Raw genomic sequence first — 16,039 nt, 5'->3', positions numbered from 1 at the left:
TATGAGGCACCAACCTATCAACTTTCATGTCCCTTCATTGCGCGCACTCACACGCCGGCGGCCGGTGTGGTGGACGTCGGCAATTCAGGAATTGCTGGCGCTGGAGGAGCGGATGGGTTCGGTCGCCATAGCCCCGTCGGCCGTCACGGTCGACCAACTGCCCACGCACCCCTTCTCCAGCGCCCAACTGCGACGCACAGGAGGAGAAGGAGGAGAGCTCGACGAACAGCTCACCACGTACGTCACCCATCGGCCGTTGAACATGGTCATCGTTAGTTAACTTTGTTGTGGTTGCTGTGTCGTTGCATTGCTACAGGTGTACGATCTGCCTGGTGGAGTACGAGGACGGGGAGCTGCTGAAGACGTTGCCGTGCTTGCACTCCTACCACCAGGAGTGCATCGACGAGTGGCTCTCCGGCAACAAGCTGTGCCCCATTTGCAAGTTTGATGTCACCACCGCGCCCAGCACCTACTCCTGAGCAGGAGAGCCCTGTTGTTGGCAGCAAAGCAAGAAAGAAAATGAAAAGAAACAGGACTCTATGTACGAAGAGAAGTAGTGGGGTGGAGGGTGGAGGAGCGGTTTGTGGTTTTGGGGGGAGAGGAGGCTCTAGAAGGCCGGCGCAAAGTCCCAGTGGCGGATGAGCCCGTCCATCGAGCCGCTGACCAGCCGCAACGGCGAGGCCTGCATGCACGTGATTCTTCGATCTGATACCGCCACGCACACAACAACGTGAGCCTCCTGCTCGTGTGTGTCGTGTCGTGTCGTTTGTGATGCGTGTCGTGTGTCGTGTGTGGGATACGACGTACCCAAACGGCTGACGGCGTGGCTGTGGTTGCCGTTGTTCCACCGCTTGGAGATGCAGTTGCCGCTCTCGACGTCGAACACATTGATGCTGCCGTCGTTGGACCCCGTCACCAGGTGGCCCAGCCCGTTGAAAGTAGCCGTCTCCACCCACTCCTGCAGCACGCCAGATATTACATCGTCGACGTAATAAGTCACGTGCGGAGCCACCAGCAGACCAGGACCCGGGCGCGGCGCGTACCGAGTTGCCGAGATAGCGCTTGAGCGGGACCAGCTCGTGGCCGTTCACCATGCGAACGTCGTAGCTGAGGACCGGGAAGCCGGCGCTCTCGCTGCGCAGCGGACCGCCGCCCACGAAGATCTCGTTGCCTACAGGCACCACACCGCAATATCACACGACACACGACACACGACACACGACACACGACACACGACACGCCGCACGCACACACCACACATGACAACACGCACAGAGAACAGTTGAGCCTTCTCTTCAAGCGAGCTCATGAGTGTGGCGGCAGACGGGGCGCACTGTTCTGAGGATTGCGGAGGAGCGAGAGGATGGTGCGCAGGCCGGATTGGAGGGTGGCGACGACCAGTCCCGATGCGGTGTCGAAGATGAGGAGCTCGCCCTTGTTGTTGGCCGTCATCACCTCCCGCGGTCCCCACGGCAGCACGCAGTTGACCGACTTGACCGAGTCCTGCTGCTCCGGCACCAGCACCATGGCACACTCCTCCTTCTCCAAGTCCCACACCTGCATGTGTGCAAGTTGCGCGTTTTTTTCAGCGAAAAAGAACGAAGGCGTGTGGTGTTGTTTGGGGACGCGTGGTACGTACGCGCGTGCTGTGGTCGACCGAACACGACACCAGCTTGTTGTCGCCTGGCATCACGCACAGGGCGTTGATTGAACCCGTGTGGCCAGACAGGTGGCACAGCTCCTGGCCTTGATTCAGGTCCCACACTGAAACCAGCACATACACACGCACGCGCACACCGCACACAGCACACCATCGCAAAAGAATGTCAGTCGGTGGTGGGTGGTGTCCAGGAGGCGGAGAGGGCTTGGCGTACATCGGACGACCTGGTCGAGAGCGCCGGTCGCCAGCCGGTTGCCCTCGGGGCTGGGCACAAACGTCATACTGTACAGATACCCGCCTGCATCGCCCGCGCGCCACATGTGCATCCAGGCTTAGCAGGCCAACCAAGACGCGCGCTACGCTCGAGAAGCGCCGGGAGAACGAGAGAGCAAGAGAGAGAGAGGGATCGAGAGAGGGCAAAGAACAAAGTGACGACTCACGTTTGTGCGCGACCCACGAATTGAGCATCTCGCTGGTGCCCAGCCGCCGCACTTGCACCTCGCCGCTGGTGTTGCCGGAGAGGAGGACGTCCTGCTCCTCGTCGAAGAGCATGCAGTAGCAGCGGGTCGATGACGCGTCCTTGGCCGTGCGCGTACCGAACCTGCCCTCGCGCCAATTCTTGTCGACACATGCGCATTCACACGTGCATGGGTGAGTTACAGCGTCGACCCCGAGCGCGTGCGCGGGAGAAGGTGAAAGATGAATGATGAAGAAGATGAAGTTGACGCACCTTGGTGACCATGTGCTGGGCCTTGAGAAGGGCCTTCCAGCCGGACTCGGACCGGATGCGCTCCTCCCACTTGGCGCGCAGCTTGCCGCCACCGCGCCGCCTGCCGCCCGCGGCGTCGTGTGTTGTCGTGGCGGTGGGCAACTGGCGGCCATCGTACGACTTGAGCAAATAGCTCCACAACACTGCATAAAAGCTAATTATTTAGCCATCATTATTTTTTTAAAATTATTCTATTTAAAAATAAAACAAACAAGAAATAATAATTGTCAATTAAACGAACTAAAAATGAATACAATAAATAAAGATGGTGAGTGTGCCTTCGTCCGAGAGGAGGGCGCGGAAGCGGAGGCTGAGGCGTTCGACGCTTAGAAGGAGGTCGCGCGGTGCGAGGAAGGAGAGCACGATGGCGAGCACCTCGTCTGGTAGCTCCTCCATCGACATGATGGCGGTTCGTTGTTCTATTTGCATTTTTTTTTGTACCTCCTCCTTCTTATACGCCTCACTGCCGAACGCAGATCGTCAGTCCACCACCCTGTGTCTCGCTTCACCACGCCAAGTTGAGGCACCCGCTCAGCTGTCTCTTTTTCCGTTGCTTCTTCCGTGGCGCGTGACTCTGGAATTCAAGGATCGCAAAAAATTTCAAATAGGCCGACAAATATCATTATCAATTTGCTGACCTCTCGCGAGCAAGATGAGGTTGGTTGGCGTTGTGGTGCTCGTGCTGTTGAGTGTCTCTCTCGTGCAGGGCGTCATCCAGGTACGGCAACGGGAACTTCTTGTCTTGTCTGCGCCACTCACCGCGAGTCCACGGCCACTTCACTGTTTAGGTGAACCCCAAGACGCAGTTCTTCGTGGACGAGACCGGACGCACCCGCCTCTTCCATGGCGTCAACGCCGTCTACAAGGCATTGCCCCCAACGCTTTCGCTTTCGCTTTCGCTTTCGCTCTTGCCCCTCCCCCGGCAAAACCCGATAATAATTGAGGTTGCCGAGGGCTCGTGCCATATCTCGGTGTGTTTGGTTGGTTTGTGTGCAGGTGCCGCCGTACTATCCGATGGTGGACGGGTTCGACCCGCAGCTGTCCCTGTCCGACAGGGACATGCAGGACCTCCAGCGCTGGGGCTTCAACGCCCTCCGCGTACACATTCCTAGCATATCAAGGCCGTTTTTGGGGCGCTGCGTGTCGTTGACGGTGGGTGCGTGGTGCAGTTGGGCGTGATGTGGCCGGGCGTGGCGCCGACCAATGGCACCTTCAACGAGACCTACATCGACGTGATGGCGTCGATCATCAAGAAGCTGGGCAGCTACGGCATTTACACCATCGTCGGTTCGCATGCTCCTCTCGTGTGGCTGTAGCGAGAGGGGGGGAGGGAGCTGATCACAATCGATTGTTTTGTGTTGGGCTCGAGGGGAGCAGACGCCCACCAGGACCTGTTCACGCGTCAGTGCTGCGGCGAGGGCGCGCCCGATTGGGCCGTCGACTTTGGCAGCTTCTCCCTGCCCTTCCCCCTGCCTGCCACGGGCGCCACCGTACTACCTGCCAGAGTTCCATCCATCCTCTTGTTCTACATCCACCCTTACCTCCGAACGCGCACACGCACACGCACACCACCGCACACGCACACGCACACGCACACCACCGCACACACGACACACGACACATAGGTTTTCCCCAAGGACAAGAATGGATATCCTCCGCTGTCTGAGTGCCTCAAGGTTTGCTCACTTGTTATTTGTCATCATTTTAGTTAATGATTTATTTTTTTTATTTTGCTCTCCGCGCAGTACGGGTTCGGTCAGTTCTACTTCGCCGAGCAGACCATGGCGGCGTTCCAGAGCCTCTACGACAACCGACGCGGTATTCAGGACGGGTATCGCACCACCATCACCACCACAGCTTCTCAACTCGCGCGTTTCTCGCTCAGAGTGCTCTCCTATAATGGCTGTGATTCATCAGGTTCATCAGCTACTGGTCGAAGCTGGCGCAGACCTTCAAGGACTCGCCCTACGTGCTCGGCTACGAACTCATCAACGAACCTGTACGCGGGCCTCCCCCCTCCCACTCACCTCTCCTCACTGTGCGGTAGCGCTCAACCACTCGCGACGGACCGCCAATGCCAGTTCGCGGGCAACGTGTATGCGAACCCGTCGCTCATCGTCCCGGGCGTGGCCGATCGGGCCAACCTGTATCCCATGTACCAGCGCCTCCACCGCGCCATTCGGCAGTGGGACGACCAGCACGGTGCGCACCCTTCTTTCCGCTGCGTACAAGACGGCCACGTAGCCACCATGCGCCTAACCACTGAGCGTGGGGCGTGGATTCAGTGATCTTCTACGAGTGCGCGACCAACGATCTGTGGGAGGTGGGATTCCCGGAGGGACCCGGCGGCCACGCCTACGACGACCGTCAGGCCTTCGCCTACCACGTGCGTGTGACCTGCCACCTTAATCTTCAGCCATCAGTCCGCTGAGTCGTGTGCGATTGTGCGTGTGCGGTGGTGCGTGTGTCGTGTGTGTGCGTGGTCGTGAATAGATCTACTGTGGCCCGCAGGACTCGGATGGTTCGCCGGGTAGTGTAATCCTGTGCGACGCCGAGGACACCTACTTCTACAGCCTCTACAACTCGACCATCAAGCGCCTGGGCGGCGGGTACTTCATGACCGAGTTCGGCGCCATGGCCAACAACTCGCGCGGCATCGACAACATGCGCTACCTCACCGGCCAGGCCGACCGCCACCTCTCCTCCTGGACCTACTGGCAGTTCAAGGGTACCTCGCCCTTGACGTTTTCGCTGCTGACGTCATCAGCGTTCTTACATAATTCTGCCCAACCCCGCCAAGGCTACAACGACATCACCACGTCGTCGCAGCCCACGGCCGAATCGTTCTACGACGCCGCGGGCGAGCTGGAGGTCAACAAGGTATCTACCAATATAGCTACCACTAGAGTAGTGCTTGGGTGTCGGCGTAAGGTGGTGGCTGATCGATCGATTCGACCGGGTCTGCCCAAACACACACAGGTAAAGGCGCTGTCGCGCACCTACGCGAGGGCCATCGCCGGCACGCCGACCGCGATGAACTTCGACCCGGAGACTAGCGTCTTCCAGCTCACCTATATCCTCAACCTGGTACCACTACTCCAAGCACCGCCCAACACTCAACACACTCTTTTGAACGGTTCGCATCGACACACGTATGATCAGAAGGTGAGCCAGCCCACGGAGATCTACCTCAACGAGGAGTACTACTACGCCAACGGCTACGTCGTCTCCGTCGTGCCGAGCCAAAGTACGAAGCCTGCCCCTCTGCCCAATACGCGGGTACTCTCCGCGTAGCTCACCGCCTCTCGTTGCCGCTTCCTCTATTTCCCCTGCGCGCAGTCGTGCAAGCCAAGTCGCCGGGCAAGAACCTCGTGTGGGTGTACGCCCTCCCGACAGCCACCGACGGCGCCACCATCACCATCACCATCAGCCCCAAGTGAGCATTGCGCTTCCCCCCTGTCTTTTAGAAATAGAATTAATAAAAAAATAGATGACAAAAATGGACCATTTATAGAATGATTCAAGAAAAAAATAAATAAACTCAAGGGCTTGAATCAGAAGAAGAGGGCAGAGATGGCGGCGAGCAGGAAAGAGGTGGGCGCACTCTCGCACCTGGCCCATGATCTGCGCCCTGAAGCACGCGTTGTTGTTCAAGATCTCGGCCTGTTCAGTGCGTCGAGTTGTTAGCGCACAACACACACGACCGCACACGACACACGGAAGCGGTTGCAGGCGGTGGAGCCGAGGCCGTCACGGCCGCAGGCCGCGGCGTCGCTCGGGGAGACGCCGGCGCAGGTGTAGTAGGCCGAGACGAGCTGGCTCGACACGTTGACGAGGCAGGCGCCGAACTGACAGCCGGGCACGTAGGCAGAGCAGGTCATGTGCTTGAGCGCGGTGAGGCAGTCCTGGCACACGCTGAAGCCGTGCCTGGCTGCGGCGGTGGCCACCGCGGACTTTTCATGTTGCTCGGCCTTCATGGCGGTACGTCCACCACTTGACCACTGCGCTCTTGCGGTGCCTTCGTTCAAGTAAAATAAATTCCTAATATCTGTAATTCCCCAGCCCTTGCCTGCAGCGAGGTCTCTTCCTCGGGACTCAAGTTCTGCTTCAAGAATCTGCCCAGCAGCAACTTCAACAACCACAACTCGAGCCTCACCAACATCCTGACGATCTTCGAGTCCGTCTTCTCTGCTGTACCCTTTTCTTTTACTCACACCTTGGGCGAGCAAGCGCAGCCTCGGCGAGCGCGGTGCAGAGCGCCAGCGAAAGGGCACTACGGCCTTCTTCGCCACGCGCACCCCCGACATGCTGTGCGATCAGACACCCCCCGCCAACACACAACCGTGAGAGGCAGACGGCCAGCGATGTCCTCGTGTTAGCAGCAAACAGCCGATCCTCGTCCAGATTGACGCACAACACTGTACTTCACTCAACTCCTAGCCAAAGAACAAATAACGAAGAGCGAAAAAGAGAAGAGAGTCTTGCGGTAGATGCTGCCTACATGGGCTGGACAACCTGGCCCACGAAGATAGGGCAGTGAAACTGGGCATGGAAGAGCACAAACACGAACGGCCTGTCCGCCACGAAGCGCAGGGCCGGAGGCAGGCTGAATTGCGGTTTGCTGTCGCCCGAGGCATCGTTAACATCGTTGTTGATGCCAGCTTCGTCGACGGTGAGGATCGCCTTGTGTATCACCTTGCCCATGTGCAGCAGCGACCTCCTGGTAACGACGAAGATGAAAGCCATCAGTGTGAGTTGAGAGAGACAATGCAACAAAGGTGTCTGAGTACTCAGGGTCGGCGGAGGCGTCTTGGGCTATGATCCCGGTGAAGTCGGCGCTCTCCTGGGCGAACGGCTCGACGACGCCGATCGACTTGAGCACGGGCGACAGCTCCTGCTCAACTGAGACCTGGAACTTGGGCAGTTGCAGCTCCACCCACTGGCGACGACCCGAGACCAGCGCCTTGTACTGCTCCGGCAATCCGATCAGCGACGCTCTCACCTGTGTGCGCTGAGATTCAGCACAGCGCCTAGCTGTTGGCATCGCACCACACACAAAGCTCTCGTACCGCAGCGAGGGCCTCGGATGAGTTCACGTGGGGCAGCAGGACGAGCAGGCGCAGAAGGGAGTTCTCGTGGGGAAGGCTCACCATCGTGTGGTGCTCAAACGTTCCGTGTGCAATTGACATTGACTCATGACGCATCATCTGCACATCACTGGATATGTCGTCGTCGACACCTCCGAGCCGGTGGAAGGGCGAGGCCCGAGTGTTCTCTCTGGGGAAGGCGTTCTCCCACACGCCCTTGAACCAAGCGCCGTTGATCACCGCCAGCCCGTTGGTGTCTGTGAACGCTCTATTGCACATAAGAGCGCAATGTGTGTGTCAAGAGAGTGTTAGCGGCCTGTGCACGACAAACACACACTCCTGGACGTGGAGCGGAGCCGTACCGAGGAGGATCGCGTGGGCGGTTGATTTTGGTCAGGAATGCGCTGAGCGCCACCTGCTCCCGGTCAATCTCGGCAAAGTTAACAGCGCAGGCATCGGAGGCAAGGCCCCCCAGGCGCGCGGTGAACGCGGGGTCGAGGGGCAGCGTGGTGTCAACCCACATCTTGTTCTCCAGCACCAACGCCGCCTTCTCCGAGTGTTTGATATCCTACATGAAAAGATTGGAGGTTAGGTGGTCAGCGATGTTGTTGAGCATCAAGAGAGAGAGAGAGAGAGAAGGAGAGCGTACAGCGACCAGAGTCTTCATGGCGGAGAGTACTTGCTCCCGACCCAATTCGGAGCTAAAACCCATGGCGCTGAGGAGTTGGTTCGCATTCTCGCCGGCAGCGCTACCCGCCAGAATGAGCGCGAGCGCCAGCTGGACGCCGAGCGGAGAGATAAGCGCGTTCTTGTCGTCGTCGAGCTTAGAGGCAAGCTTGGTCGCAAGCATGCAACCAGCTGCGCTGGTCGTCGCTTCCATAGTGCTGAATGTGCTTGCTTAGGAGTGAATGTGAGTGATTGTGGAGACTGGGCCGAATATATAAACAAATCTATCGTTGCCCACTATCTCTATCGGGGTCCGAGAACCTTGCCGGAGGCAACAGCCAATCGGGGATATAAGGGAACTTGAAGGAAAACACTCCCAGTGGAAGATAAAAGGCTACGGCCTTATATCCCCGATTGGCTAAAAAAATTCCCGGCCAATAATGATAATAAGGCAAGCAAGTGAGAAATGAAACTCTGGACACATCTCACCAATAAAAGGGCTATGGAGACAATAACTTAGTTGTCTCTCATCTCTCTTGCACAGACCATGTCAAGTCTGCCAACTACATTTGTGATTGTGCTGGTTGTGATTTCAAGTTGGTCCCTTGCCCTGTTGATGTTGCTTGGAAATGCTCAACAGCAGACTTGACATGGTCTGTGCAAGTGTGGAGGAGTGCCTCCTGGTTGTGCAGCATTTTCTGCGCCTTTGCTAGGCTATGTTGTTGATGCTCTCAATGATGGTGCAGACTGGGTTATACTCTGTGGGTAGGCTGTTGAGCATGACCATGAGGAGGTTTGTTTCTGGGAGTGCCAGGCCTTTGGCCTCTAGCTCCCTGGCAAGTGCAGAGATGTGTCTGAAGTAGGCATTAAGGTCTTCACTGCTGTTGTGCTTGATGTTCCCACACTCATGACAGCACATGAAGGAGGTCACTGCAGGTGTGAGGGCTATGGGACTTAGCCTTCAGGCACACCACTGAACCCAAGCAGCTACAAGGAGAGACTGCTGCTCAGTTCATGCTTCACTCCCATAACCTCTGCATGGTCTTCAAACAGGGCAAACAGACATGCAAGCTGATCCAATCCAGTCCAGCTCCCCAAGCAGCCACACCACTTGAGCACCAGGTCCAAGTTCCAGCAGTTCCTGCACAAGCAAGGCATTGTGCATGAGAAGGTAGCTCCCCACATGCCAGAACACAATGGGGTAGCTGAGTGATTCAACCACACCATCATCAACATGGTGCAGTGCATGCTTTTCAACAGCAGCTGCCCAGGAGCTTCTGGGGTGAATAGCTTGCAACAGCTGTCATGATCAACAATTGCCTCCACCATCACCAATCAAGGCCATCCACCTGTGTCAACCTGGGACAACAACCAACGCGTAACACTACACAAGATACATCAGTTCAGATGCCCAGTCCTGACACTGACACCCTCCATCAACCAGGACAAGCTCATATCACAGGTGCACAAGGGAACCCACCTCAGACCTGCATGGAACAACTCAACCCATCATCATGTCCTTGTTAGTGGCTGAGTGCGGGAGTACAGAGAGGTCACCTTTGGTGATGACCTCCCCATTACATTGCCTGGAGCACCAAGTGTTGACAACCTACTTGAGATCCCAGGACTCCATGTGGAGAGCAACACACCTCACAAAGAATCAAGCCAGTGCAGAGACCAGCAGCTGGATGATGACCACAACACAGGCAACATGGATGACATGCCCACACAAGGACACTCCCTCTCCCAACTCCACACACACCTAGCACAAGACAACACTCCAACCCCACCTCCACATGAGGAAGACGCACCAACCCACATGACCATCACCAGGTTTAGTCACTATTTAGTAGTGGCCATGATGGAGGAGATAGAAGTGCTCACCCACAACCATGTCTTCAAGCTGGAGCCACTTCTGCTGGGAGAAAGGCTATCAGGGCACATTGGCTGTTCAAGATCAAGCAATGTGCAGCAGCATGGTAGGGTGAGCATTGTCATAGCATTCTGTCACCATGCGCTCCCTCCAATCTTCAAAAGACTTGCCAAGGCCTGCTGCCTTCCTACCCCTCACCTTGGGCCAGTGTACCAACACCATGTGGTTCATTGTGGTCAGTGGCATGTCCACACCAGTTAGCATTGGCAATGACACCCTCCAGTTATTTTCCATGCTGATGGTGGATTTTGTGGTGGGAACCATTACACTTGCTGACGCTACAGTACCCTTTTGTACCTCCCAGGTCAGGCACTCACAATCCCACATGAGATCATCCAGTGAAGAAGGCTGCCTACTGTACTTCATTGGCTGAAGGGTTATTCCTGTGTGGTGAAGCCAAGAAGATGTGCAGTGCAGGTGTACAGCCATCTAACAGCCTATGGTCAGCACCAGTGGTGCTGGTGTGCAAGAAAGACAGCACAATGAGGTTCTGTGTTGACTACCAGGCCCTCAACCATCTGACAAAGAAGGATGCTTATCCTCTGCCATGCACAGATGATCTTATTAATGCCTGTGAAGGGTCAGTCTACTGGTCAAGCCTGGATTTGGTGTTGGGCTATTGGCAAATACCCCTCCAGGAGAGCAATAAGGAGAAGACAGCATTCTCTGTCAGCCACAGCCTCATGACAGTATGGATTATCTGACCAAGTGGCTGGAGGCGTTCACAGTTCATGAAGCCATGGCCAGTGTCACTGCCCATTTGCTAGTCAAACAGATTGTTGCTAAGCATGGTGCACCTGAATGTTTCCTTTAGATTGGGGCTACCATTTTCTGGGCAAGGTGGTTGGCAATGTCAATCACCCACTCCATATCAAGAAGGTCAACACTATGGCGTACCACCCCCAGACCAATGGGCTCATCAAGTGGCTAAATGGCACACTCCAAACAATACTGGCCAAGTATGTCTCCAACCAGCAGCACAACTGGGATCAGCTTCTACTGTATGCACTGATGGCATATCACACACAACCCCATGAAGTGAGGTGAGTCACCATTCTTTATGCTCTACAGTTGGGAGCCCTACCTGCTGGTTGATGTCACTGCTGGCGCACCCAATGAGGGGGGCGCCCCTTCTCCCACAGTCTTCCATTGTGAACTGGTCAATCTGTTGCATCAAGCACACAGCATCATGTGAGAGTGTCAGTTATATACAATGCCCACTACTTGGTGGGTGATCAGGTGTGGTGCACTCAGCCCACATTGCATGTGGCCAGACTACCAAGCTCACTCACCTGTGGACTGGACCTTACTGTGTCATTGAGGTTATGAGTCACTTGGTACTACAAGTGCAGCACACCAATAACCCAAACTCTAACTGAGCTGCGAGCTAGGGCCATTGGCGATGGCGACGATGAGACCAAGGACATCATGGTGGATGCTATACTGGACAATCATGTAGTTGATGGCCATGTCCAATACCACATTCATTTCACTGGCATGACATCACGCTACAACACGTGGGTCAACAACACTGACTTACACGCCAATGGTAGCCTGTAACGCTGACAACCCGATGGGCGTGACAAATAAATAAATAAATAAACTCAAGCCCTTCAGGGCTTGAATCAGAAGAAGAGGGCAGAGATGGCGGCGAGCAGGAAAGAGGTGGGCGCGGCGGCGGCCGAGGTCTGCACGGACGCGCCGTAGGCCGGGTAGTTGTTGCTCTGGGGCACGGACAGGCACAGGTGGTCGTTGGGACAGGCCTGGTTGGCCTGGTTGTCGCCCACCGCGCGCTTCTTGTTGGCGGCGCCGCACCAGCCCTTGGTGGCCTCGCAGGTGAGGCCCGCCGGCAGGTCGATGTCGTAGCCCTCGGCGGGGAAGTACTGGCAGATGTCGTCCTTGACCGTTTGGTCGGGCGTGCACAGGCACACGTCGACGAAGCTCTCGCACATGGCCCGGCCCATGATCTGCGCCCTGAAGCACGCGTTGTTGTTCAAGATCTCGGCCTGTTCAATACGTCGAGTTGTTAGCGCACAACACACACGACCGCACACGACACATGACCGCACACGACACACGACCGCACACGCGACACACGGACATACCTGCTTGCGGCTCATGCAGGCGGCCAATTCGTAGGAGTTGCCGGCGCTCTGGTAGATTTGGGCGAGGAAGCGGTTGCAGGCGGCGGAGCCGAGGCCGTCACGGCCGCAGGCCGCGGCGTCGCTCGGGGAGACGCCGGCGCAGGTGTAGTAGGCCGAGACGAGCTGGCTCGACACGTTGACGAGGCAGGCGCCGAACTGGCAGCCGGGCACGTAGGCGGAGCAGGTCATGTGCTTGAGCGCGGTGAGGCAGTCCTGGCACACGCTGAAGCCGTGCTTGGCTGCGGCGGTGGCCACCGCGGACTCGACCGACGGCCACGTCTATTGGTCCATGATTGATCAATAAATTTTAGCCCAAGCATAAAAGAACGAAAAGCGAAAAGCGAAGGTGAGAAGCAAGGTACAGCAGAGAAGACGGAGTCGAAGATCGTCAGGATGTTGGTGAGGCTCGAGTTGTGGTTGTTGAAGTTGCTGCTGGGCAGATCCTTGAAGCAGAACTTGAGTCCCGAGGAAGAGACCTCGCTGCAGGCAAGGGCTGGGGAATTACAGATATTAGGAATTTATATTACTTGCACGAAGGCACCGCAAGAGCGCAGTGGTCAAGTGGTGGACGTACCGCCATGAAGGCCGAGCAACATGAAGAGGAGAGCGACAACGAGGACGGACTTCATGTTGTGGTGATGGTAGGGTGCAGGGTGGTGGCTTTCAGTGCCTTCCCCTCCCACTGTTTTATGGCCCTCTTCGGCCAATGACGCCGCAGAGCCACCAAACCGCGGTCCTTCAACACAAGACTTTTGTGGCAGCACTGCTTTTGACAGCCCTTCATTCTTGGGATTCTGTCGCGTCTCTGTTGGTGGTGATTGGAGCGATGAGAATTGAAAACAAGGTGCATCACCATATCCGAGATCTGCCAGCGCGCATTTATGTTGTTCTAAATATCAATTTCAATGATCATCACAGGGTGTCCTGCTGCGCTCGCAAGACAAAGGCGTCGCCACCGAGGCCCAGCGAGGCGCTGTTGCCGCGCAGCGCTGTGAGGCCAAGACCACTGGGTTTGACTAGATGGCGGGAGAATGGGTGATCGACCCGCGACCTTCAACTGTATGAGGGTCTTGGCAAAGGGTCCTTCAGCGAGGTCAACTGCTGCCACCACCAGCGTACCCTCTCCATCACCACAACATGAAGTCTGTCCTCGTTGTTGCCATCCTCTTCGTGTTGCTTGGCCTTCATGGTGGTACATGAGAAGTAGAATGGTGTCTAGAAGGTGGTGAGGATTGTGAGGACAGGAGATACTGGAGCAAACAGAAGGTGGAAAAGGTCATTGTAGATGATGCAGAGAATCTCACAAATCTGACCTTCTGTTATTGATCATGGTGCAGAGATCATCCAGGGCCAATTCAGTCAACTTGTCCTCCTCCTCCACCCTCATGGTTGTACCAAGTACATCACCACTACTTCTCTCACTCATGGGAGTTTCTCAAGAAATAATGGTTCAAATTCACACATACGCACGGGAAATCAGTGAGCAAGTACATACACATAGCTTGCATGGAGACATGGATGCGGTGGTAATGTAGTCTTCTGGGTTGAGTGGCAGAGGGCAGCTTGCCATTGAGGGAAAAATCAGGCTTTGGCGGGCCAAAGAACATCCCCACAGCAGCAATGGAGTCACATCTCCAGCTCTTCCTTCTCTTCTTCAGACATCTTCCACACCAGCATCATTCCACACTCCCAGGAGCCAGCAAAGCAAGAGGAACAGGAAGAGGCAGCAGACACCTCCAGGCCATTGACTTCACTTTCTCTTGGAGTTATCTCTTTCATTGTTGTGTGCGAAAATGTGTTCTCGCTGGGCGAAGAGAGAGCGCGAGGGAAGCGGGAGAGTTTACATGGCGGCCAGGGTGGCAAGGATGTCGGCAGTGCTTGGTCGGTCCTGCGGCTTCTTGTTTGTACACTTGTTGAAGAGTTTGAGCAGCTCCTTGAAGGCCTCCTTGTCCACGCTCTCCGGCACCGTCGGCCGAATGCCTTTGACGTTGCAGGTCGAGATTTCGAAGTGGTTCTTGTCGAAGTAGGGCTGCTTCATCACTATGAGCTCGTACAGCACCATGCCGAAGCTCCACACTGCCCGCACGCGAAACACACAACACACACGACACACACGACGTACATGGCACAAACGACACGACACAGGTGGTTAAACCACCATCGATGCCTACAAAGGAGACGTGTAGATGAGGCGTCGTACCATCGGCTTTGACGCCGTGTCCCCTCCCGCTCTCTGTGAACACCTCGGGCGCCATCCAGCCAGCTGCGTCGTGCGTGCGACCATGCGCGGATGTTAGCGGGACTCCGGCTTCTTCGCCACACGAGCTTCACAGCAACAGCGACGACGGGTGCACTATGACGGTGGGTGGGGTGCACGTACGGGTGCCCACTTGGGTGAAGGTCTTGGCCCCGGTGGTATCCAGTATCTTGGACGTGTCAAAGTCGCCGATGTGCAGCCTGCGCGGCTTTCGATGATTGTCCCACGACACGAAGATATTGTCGCTCTAGACGGCGAGTGAGAAACAAGACGGCGGTCGTGTGGGGTGATCTTAGTTAGCCGCATCACAGCAATCACTCACTCTCGCGAATTATATTGGTGTGGCGGTGGGTGGCGGTGGGAGCAAGGTCACCTTGAGGTCGCGGTGGATGATGGGCGGATCCTGCCTGCCGAGGTAGTGCAGGCCCCTCGCTATCTGGAATGCAAAATCGACCACCTCCTTCGGCGTGAAGGGTTTGCCTGCACACGACGCACACGACACACAGCCAGCAAAACCTCTAGTTAGGACAATGATGACTGCCAAAGACGAGAAAGGCGTGATGCGTGCGGTGTGTGCGGGAGGTTACCCGTGGCGGCCCGGCTGGCGATCACCTGCCAGAGAGTCTCGGGGTAGATTTGGGTGAACATGCGGATCTCCTTCTTGTCTTCCCGATAATCGAAGGCCAGCAGTCGCACAACGTTCTCGTGTCGCAGCTGCGCCGTTATGCTATGTAGTTGCACGACACACGCAGCACACGCAGCAACACACGTAAGCACGGTGCTGGAAGATGATTCCAATTCAATCGAAGAAGGCGAGGAGTGTAACACACACACACACACACACACAACCCATCCCCAGAGGGGACCCCTCCCAAAATTGGGGTAGGCCGGTAGGCCGCCTGTGGTTGTAATGTTGTGTGTGTACCTGATCTCGGAGAGCATGCGCTGGGTCTGCTCCTCGCTGGGGAAGGTACTGCTGTCCATGATCTTCGCAGCAAAGAACATGCCTGCACCCACCCAGGGACAACAACACGTTTGTACCATGAACCGTTGCGGCATTCTTCACACACACACAACACACACAACACACACACACACAACACACACACAAGTTGCCTGTGGAGCAGTACCCTTGATGGAGCAGGCGTAGACGGTGGCGCCGCTGGCCCCTCGCCCCAGCTCTTCGTGGAATTCGATCTCGTCGTTCTTGAAGTCGATCGTGAGCACCTCGCTCGCCGGCAGGCCGTGGGTCGGGCTGTGCTGGCCCTCGCCCAGCCGCGTCACACGCTCGACCGGCAGCGACTCCGAGGCAGCGTACTGCCCGACCCGCTCTTGTTCTGCCGCGCGGCCGCCGCCGCAGGCATGCTGCCGTGACCAGCGACTCGCCGCTCATGCCGAAGCCGACGGGGATCGACGACGACGAGGCGTAGCTCATCGCAATGGGCGACGTCTGCGCGCCGCCGGCAGCTGACGATGATGATGATGACGTCGACATCGACGACGACGAGGAGCCGGTGCGGAGG

General features: G+C 56.6%; 6 protein-coding genes across 6 annotated transcripts; 2 read left to right on the top strand and 4 right to left on the bottom strand.

The window, feature by feature from the left end:
• Positions 1–112: 112 nt before the first annotated feature.
• On the top strand, positions 113–479 carry ACA1_251810 (zinc finger (C3HC4type RING finger) family protein; the record flags this gene model as incomplete). The annotated part of the gene is made up of 2 exons (XM_004367486.1): positions 113–237; positions 317–479. The coding sequence occupies 2 exons, from the start codon at positions 113–115 to the stop codon at positions 477–479; spliced, it is 288 nt and encodes a 95-aa protein (XP_004367543.1).
• Positions 480–607: 128 nt separating this feature from the next.
• On the bottom strand, positions 608–2,831 carry ACA1_251800 (WD domain, Gbeta repeat-containing protein; the record flags this gene model as incomplete). The annotated part of the gene is made up of 9 exons (XM_004367485.1): positions 608–705; positions 808–958; positions 1,044–1,171; positions 1,335–1,557; positions 1,640–1,764; positions 1,875–1,958; positions 2,101–2,239; positions 2,391–2,572; positions 2,684–2,831. The coding sequence occupies 9 exons, from the start codon at positions 2,829–2,831 to the stop codon at positions 608–610; spliced, it is 1,278 nt and encodes a 425-aa protein (XP_004367542.1).
• A 250-nt stretch (positions 2,832–3,081) lies between these two features.
• On the top strand, positions 3,082–5,869 carry ACA1_251790 (cellulase (glycosyl hydrolase family 5) subfamily protein; the record flags this gene model as incomplete). The annotated part of the gene is made up of 14 exons (XM_004367484.1): positions 3,082–3,147; positions 3,426–3,527; positions 3,599–3,716; positions 3,807–3,919; positions 4,055–4,105; positions 4,175–4,260; positions 4,347–4,428; positions 4,511–4,631; positions 4,715–4,815; positions 4,923–5,157; positions 5,230–5,309; positions 5,409–5,516; positions 5,592–5,676; positions 5,769–5,869. 14 exons carry the CDS (start codon positions 3,082–3,084, stop codon positions 5,867–5,869), a joined length of 1,449 nt encoding a protein of 482 aa, XP_004367541.1.
• Positions 5,870–6,926: 1,057 nt separating this feature from the next.
• On the bottom strand, positions 6,927–8,396 carry ACA1_251780 (serpin (serine proteinase inhibitor) superfamily protein; the record flags this gene model as incomplete). Its single annotated transcript, XM_004367483.1, has 5 exons — positions 6,927–7,149; positions 7,220–7,431; positions 7,499–7,784; positions 7,879–8,084; positions 8,166–8,396. The coding sequence occupies 5 exons, from the start codon at positions 8,394–8,396 to the stop codon at positions 6,927–6,929; spliced, it is 1,158 nt and encodes a 385-aa protein (XP_004367540.1).
• A 3,344-nt stretch (positions 8,397–11,740) lies between these two features.
• On the bottom strand, positions 11,741–12,888 carry ACA1_251770 (uncharacterized protein; the record flags this gene model as incomplete). The annotated part of the gene is made up of 4 exons (XM_004367482.1): positions 11,741–12,121; positions 12,221–12,538; positions 12,622–12,752; positions 12,834–12,888. 4 exons carry the CDS (start codon positions 12,886–12,888, stop codon positions 11,741–11,743), a joined length of 885 nt encoding a protein of 294 aa, XP_004367539.1.
• A 1,211-nt stretch (positions 12,889–14,099) lies between these two features.
• ACA1_251760 (protein kinase domain containing protein) lies at positions 14,100–16,011 on the bottom strand (the record flags this gene model as incomplete). Its single annotated transcript, XM_004367481.1, has 8 exons — positions 14,100–14,335; positions 14,460–14,522; positions 14,640–14,763; positions 14,890–14,996; positions 15,104–15,243; positions 15,442–15,523; positions 15,647–15,833; positions 15,892–16,011. 8 exons carry the CDS (start codon positions 16,009–16,011, stop codon positions 14,100–14,102), a joined length of 1,059 nt encoding a protein of 352 aa, XP_004367538.1.
• Between the last annotated feature and the right edge of the window lie 28 nt (positions 16,012–16,039).

This window comes from Acanthamoeba castellanii, assembly GCF_000313135.1.
Source record: "Acanthamoeba castellanii str. Neff unplaced genomic scaffold scf7180000084768, whole genome shotgun sequence".
NCBI classification, from domain to species: domain Eukaryota; phylum Discosea; order Longamoebia; family Acanthamoebidae; genus Acanthamoeba; species Acanthamoeba castellanii.
Note: the sequence above shows the minus strand (reverse complement) of the source record. Positions and strands in the feature narration are given on the sequence as shown.